At 35.8% G+C, this 6,583-nt stretch overlaps 1 protein-coding gene across 1 annotated transcript in view; it reads left to right on the forward strand.

Annotated features, from left to right (window-relative positions):
• The window catches only part of hcn1 (hyperpolarization activated cyclic nucleotide gated potassium channel 1), a 227,630-nt gene extending 221,857 nt beyond the window's left edge, over positions 1-5,773 (forward strand). The window contains exon 8 of the mRNA XM_031894296.1: positions 4,693-5,773. Coding sequence (XP_031750156.1) covers positions 4,693-5,504 — 812 coding nt within the window. The 3' untranslated portion in view covers positions 5,505-5,773. The remainder of the gene's footprint in view (positions 1-4,692) is intronic.
• The last annotated feature ends 810 nt before the right edge of the window (positions 5,774-6,583 follow it).

Below are 6,583 nucleotides of genomic sequence, written 5' to 3' on the forward strand. Positions count from 1 at the left end.
CCAACCATAAAATGATTCCTAAGACCATCGGAAATATGTGTTTTCCGATGGTCTTAGGTGACCCTTATGAAAGGGTCATTCGACCCCCAAAGGGGTCCCGACCCACAGGTTGTGAACAGGTTTAGACCAAAATACTCAATATCCAATCCTTAATCCGTAAACAATACTGATCCTTCTCATGCATAGAAGTCACAAATTACACATGGGGAAGATTTATCAAAATTAGAACTTCGAGTTATTTTAGAAAAAACTCAAAACCTCGAAAATCTTGAATGTGCAGTTATTCATGAATAAACTAGAGAATATAAAACTCGAGCTTAAAAATGTGAAAACAACTCAGATTTATCACATTCTAATCTTAATTTTCAAATATCAAATTAATCTCAAAAACTTGAATTTTGAAAATACGGCTGCCCTTTCTACATGAGCTTGCCAGATTTTAGATGCCAAATTTTCTAAAAAATTTCAGAAATTTGAACTTGAATTTACAATTTATGCTGCAAAAACCTTGAATCACAGTAAATCTGTAAATTCATATGTTGATAAATCTGCCCTATCATTTTAATTAAAAAAGGTGCGCTCTGTGTGTCAGAATTTTCAACAGAGTTTGCTTCATCTGTAGTAGCTGATCTGTTTTTTTCTATTCTTATGCAATAATGTTTCATGGGCAAAAGCAAATTCAAATTTTGAAAGAAGATATTTAAAAAATCTTATTACCGTAATGTAACAGCAGAAACCCCTTTGCTGTCAGAAAGCGAAGGGGGAAATGTGTGTTGCCATTTTAGTTTGAGTGTAAGGCGAAACAAGTAGATGTGTCGATCATATCATAAGGAAGAACAAATGTCTGTTAAGTTCCACGTTCCAATATATCTCTACATTTCTTGTCTGTCAGTTTTATCTGTTTAACTCTTTTAACACTTACAAATGATTTAAAAAGGGTTGATCTAGTACCCTATTCTTTATTTTTTGTTAATCTTTTTAGCAGAGACTGTCCCTTTGTTTATTGTTGGTTATTTCAACAGTCTATAAAAACAGCCAGAGACAGATGAACACTCCATCAGAATATTTCCTGTGTATGTACATATCACTTGCAAGATCAAGGCAAGATCACAGGCATCGAATTATATTTATATAGATCCTAGCAAGACATAAGACTGACACATAAAGAGGGAAGACTTATAGAGCATGTGTCCCCACCATCTGACTATACATTTTCAACCTCCTAGAAGTGGATCAGTGCCAATATGATCTGACATTTTTCTATGGTTTGTGTCTAATTCAGTCAATCAGTCAGAAAGAATTTCATATTTTTACTGACACTGCAGCAGTCATTTTATTAAAATGTTAGATGAAATCCAATTCCTTTATACCCCTTTCAAAGATTTTTACATATTTTTTTTAAAAAAACTGATTTTACATGCCTTAAATTGCTATAATAAAAAAAATTTTAAACATTTTGGTAAGTGGTGTTTCAAGCAAAAAAGTGCAACTTTTGTTGAAACAGACGTTTTTGCATACTATCTACCATATATAATAAAAAGCACTAAGTTTACCCAGGAGCAGTAACCCATAGCAACCAATAAGAAGTTTACTTTTACACAGGTGACCAGTAAATCCTACCTCATGATTGGTTGCTTAAGGTTATTGACCCTGGGCAAATTTTGTGTCTTTTATTTCAAAACCTTTATAACTTATAATAAGAAATCTCTTATTGTTGTGTTAAATATACTAATACATTATATATCCACACTTTGTAAGAGGATTATTAAACAAGTTACTGGGATCCACTGAAGTCTAAGGAAAAGATCAGATACAACAGTCCATTGTTCAGCCCCCCATTCCCCACCACCATTTAGTCCCCACAGCAGCCGCATAGGATGATGTCTGCATTGTAATGGCATTGTTGAGAAGTACATATCAGTTGACAAGCATGCTATGTCTGTAGAGTTTAAAAGTTTTTCTGTCTTTAAACTGTGGGAAGAGCAACATGTTCCCTGCACCGCCTTTTGAGGTAGAATTACACTCCAATGTACACAGGGCTTCAACCTAGTTGCCCTTTGTGGTATTGGTGGGAGAAACTGGCAAACCCGTTACTTAACTTGCACAATTCTTCCACCCAATTTTTTCCAAGGCATAAACCTTGGGAGGCTCTATTAGAAAGTAAAATACTAAGATGCTCATTTTGCAGCAATGGTCAAATGTATATATATATATATATATATATATATATATATATATATATATAAAAGAGACAAAAACAAAAGACATCTGCACATGGGGACGCGTGTCGGAACATGGTGGTTCACTAAGGGGCATATTTATCAAAAAGTTGTCAAAAAAATAACTGCGACAAAACTTTTTACTTGCTAAGTTTTTTCTGGCGACTTTTCAAGGATCTTTTGTTTAATAAATACCAACTATTTGTGGTTCTTAAGAATACTTTAGAGCAGTGTTCTCCAACCAGTGGCTCGTGAGCAACATGTTGCTCCCCAACCCCTTGGATGTTGCTCCCAGTGCCCCCAAACCAGGGAGTTATTTTTTAATTCCTGACTTGGAGGCAAGTTTTGGTTGAATAAAAACCAGTTGTACTGCCAAACAGAGCCTTCTATAGGCTGCCAGTCCACATAGGGGCTACCAAATAGCCAATTATAGCTCTTATTGGCACCCCTAGGAACCGTTTTCAGGCTTGTGTTGCTCCCAAACACTTTTTCCATTTAAATGAAAAGGTTGGGGATCCCTGATTTAGAGTATATTCACATTCGCTTTTTTTACTGCATTTTTTCTCATTGTGAAAGAAAAAATAAGTTTGAATTTTGATAAATTGGCCCCTAAATGTAGTTTAGAATATTTCGATTTTGCCAAGGCTTTCAAGACATTGCTAAGGATTGCTAACTTCAAGGTGCTAGTTATACAGGAATAGAGATGATATACAGTAACTGGTTGATAGTAGTTCATTCTCTTAGGGGCTGATTTACTAACCCACGAATCCGACCCGAATTGGAAAAGTTCCGACTTGAAAACGAACATTTTGCGACTTTTTCGTATGTTTTGCGATTTTTTCGGATTCTGTACGAATTTTTCGGATCCAATACGATTTTTGCGTAAAAACGCGAGTTTTTCGTATCCATTACGAAAGTTGCGTAAAAAGTTGCGCATTTTGCGTAGCGTTAAAACTTACGCGAAAAGTTGCGCATTTTTCGTAGCGTTAAAACTTAACGCTACGAAAAATGCGCAACTTTTCGCGTAAGTTTTAACGCTACGCAAAATGCGCAACTTTCGTAAAGGATAGGAAAACTCGCGTTTTTACGCAAAAATCGTATTGGATCCGAAAAATTCGTAAAGAATCCGAAAAAATCGCAAAACATACGAAAAAATCGCAAAGTACCGATCATTACGAAAAAAACGCAATCGGACTCCATTCGACCCGTTCGTGGGTAAGTAAATCAGCCCCTTAGGGTATGTGTCACTAAGTTCAATGATGAGTCAACTTTATGGCTGGAGAAGGAAATTTGGATAAATAGTAAATGGACCGTACAATAATAATATTTTTTTTTGTCTACTTTTGGATCATCTAGAAGTGATGCCGTATTACCCTGAGAATAGGGTTAAACTTGAAGGGAATATCTTATTCCAATGTTACTTACTATATATGTAATAATTTTTAATCAAAATACAGTATAGAAGGGAAGCTTATTGAACACTTAGGGGCCTATTTATTATGCTGTGTAAAATGAAATTCACCCAGACAACAGTGTAAAAAGCTGTGCAAAATAAATTGAAAATTTACCAAGGTGTGTTTTGACACCATTATTTCCAGCAGTAATCACTCTAAGAAAAAAGAAAGCCTTCAAAAATTACATTGTTTTTTACATGGCAAAGCCTGGTGATGTGTGGCAAATGTTGTCAATGTTTTTACACAACAAAAATAAATTTGCCCTTACTGTATAAATAATGGTGAAGAAAATATCTGTCTATCATGTCTAGTACTTCAAAAAGATTAACCCACATAGCTTTAAAACATTCTATTGTATTGTATTGTTAGGTTGAGGCAGCAGTGAAAAATATATAATGTCACAGCAGGATTGTATCTTGAAAAAAAAAAATAGAACTTAAGACATTTGCATTACATATTTTATAGACAACCAGGATGAGGCTTTCAAACAAAAGACATATCTAAGATAACCAAATCACTAAAGATATTTTTACTGATTTTCATTAGAAATAAAAACTAAAAAAATAATGTAAAAACAAAATGAAATCAAAAGGTGCAGACAAAAATGCAACTTGACTTTCAATATCTATGTAAGAAAAAGTGTGATATGCTTAGTAACAGGGATATCTACAAAATATAGTGGGGTTTTGCTAACCCCTCCTCAATCAATAATATTTATTCATTACCTGATACAGCTACATTTCTACATTTCCCTAGCAACATGCTTCAGTAGGTGCTAGCATATCTGCGGTTTAAAGCCGGAGTTTAAAAAAAGGCACTCTTATGCTGAAACATAGGCTTGCCTAAGTCCCTTAACCCATAGCAACCAATCAGTAGTTAGCCTTTCAGAATTGTATTGCATTTAGAATAATGAGAGCAAATACCCTAAGGTGAACCTTGCATGTGTTTTATGATTAAACTGCTTTCTGCTTTTTTTCTTAAAAGAGAATAATAATTGAAAAAAAATGTTTCCCCAACAGGGAAGAAGAACTCAATTCTTCAGCAACGATTTCAAAAGGACCTCAACACGGGAATATTCAACAACCAGGAGAGCGAAATCCTGAAGCAGATGCTGACACAAGACAGGGAGATGGTGGAAGGTCATCCCTCAGTTAGCTACCAGCAGCTGCCAGCTCTAAATTCTAGCACAAGTTCATCATTGAGAATGAGGACCCGATCTCCACCTGTTTATAATGCAAACAGTTTGTCTCATGGAAACCTCCAATCACCAACACCCAGCCCCCAGACGCCTCAACAAGCTGTTGTGTTTTCACCTTCTTCCTTTACTTCTGCAGCCTGCAGTCCTTCAGTTCAGAGTCCATTGGCTGGTCGAACTTTTCAGTATAGTTCACTTACAGCATCACAGCTTTCATTAATTCAGCAACAGCAGCAAGCATCTGGCGCATCCCAGATACATGAAGTTCATAAAAGCGCTCAAGCTCTTGCAAACACTAACCTAACTCGAGAAGTGAGGCCTCTTTCAGCCTCACAGCCTTCTTTGCCACATGAGATATCTACTTTAGGATCTAAACCACACCCGACTGTGGGAGAATCGTTAGCTTCACTCCCCCAGCCAATATCAAATGTTCAGGCTGCAGGTACTCAGTCTGGAAGTCGGAGCAATATCCCTCCAAGGGTAGCCCTTTTTCGGCAGATGTCTTCAGGAGCTTTACCTCCCGCAAGAGTCGGAGCAACAACACAGCCCTCTCCTGCGCCCCCCACCAAGGATTCCTCAACAGTATCCAGCACAGACACGGACACAGACAAACTAAAATATGTTTCAAATTTATGATGACTCTTGCCTGTATATACTGACAGCACTCACTGTATCAAAAAGGAAAACTATCCCAAAAAACTCTTTTAATCTATAGATTCGTAGTCTCTAATATGAAGAAACATTTTAGATTGCTCTGACTTACATAACGAATGTAAAAACATATTTGAAAGAAAGAACAAATCTACAAAGAGTTTAGCACTAAAACTTTATGAATATACATATGTGTGTCTTCCTTTGTTTTAAACATTAAAGAACATTTTTGTATTTTTTTTTTTCTTTCCGTACACATTTAGAATTCATTTCTTCTAAGAGTATTAAAGACAAAAAAACTAGCTAACAGAGGTTCGCATTTATACAAACGGCTTAATAACGGCTTATTTTGTGGGATCTGATATTTGGATATTTCAAATTTCAATGTCAGAGAGAACTAAAACATGTTGTAACGATGAGTCTTTTAATCAATGACTGTACTGGACAGCTGATTAGATTGATATATTTTTTCATTTCCACTCCTCATGATTGGATTTACACAGGGTCATCAAAACCTGGCTTGATTTACACCCATGTCATGCCTAGGTGGCCAAGGTTAGTTTATTTTTCTAACATTTTTATATAACTGATGACATTTTGACAGCATCTCTGACTGCAAGAGCACCTGCAGGTAAAAAAAAAAACAGCATGTCTTCTGTATGTACAGTATTCCCACCTCAAAATGTAAATCTGATTTGCTGACTGCTTGCCTTTAATTTCAGCACTCCCAAAGCCTACGTTTATTTGCCAGAATTAGAACAGATATCTTCTGCATGGCTTCTAAAGAAAAACCGGGGACGGCTATGGGTATAATGGGGTAAAAAAAAAAAGTATAGATATCTCAAGAATTTTGAATGTGATACAAATATTGTCTACCTAAACAAATTCATTCCGACTTGCTCTTTCATTTGTGGGGTTAATTGTGAGTCTCAGTTTTCCTTTTTTTCATTTCTGTTCTCACTTTAGAAGTGTATTTGGTGATCATCAAAAAATGTATAATCCATTAGTCCCGAAGCGCACGCAATTTTACTCTGTGTTTAATGTATAGGATCAATTTATCCTAA

This window comes from Xenopus tropicalis, chromosome 1 (genome assembly GCF_000004195.4).
Source record: "Xenopus tropicalis strain Nigerian chromosome 1, UCB_Xtro_10.0, whole genome shotgun sequence".
Classification (NCBI taxonomy): Eukaryota; Metazoa; Chordata; class Amphibia; order Anura; family Pipidae; genus Xenopus; species Xenopus tropicalis.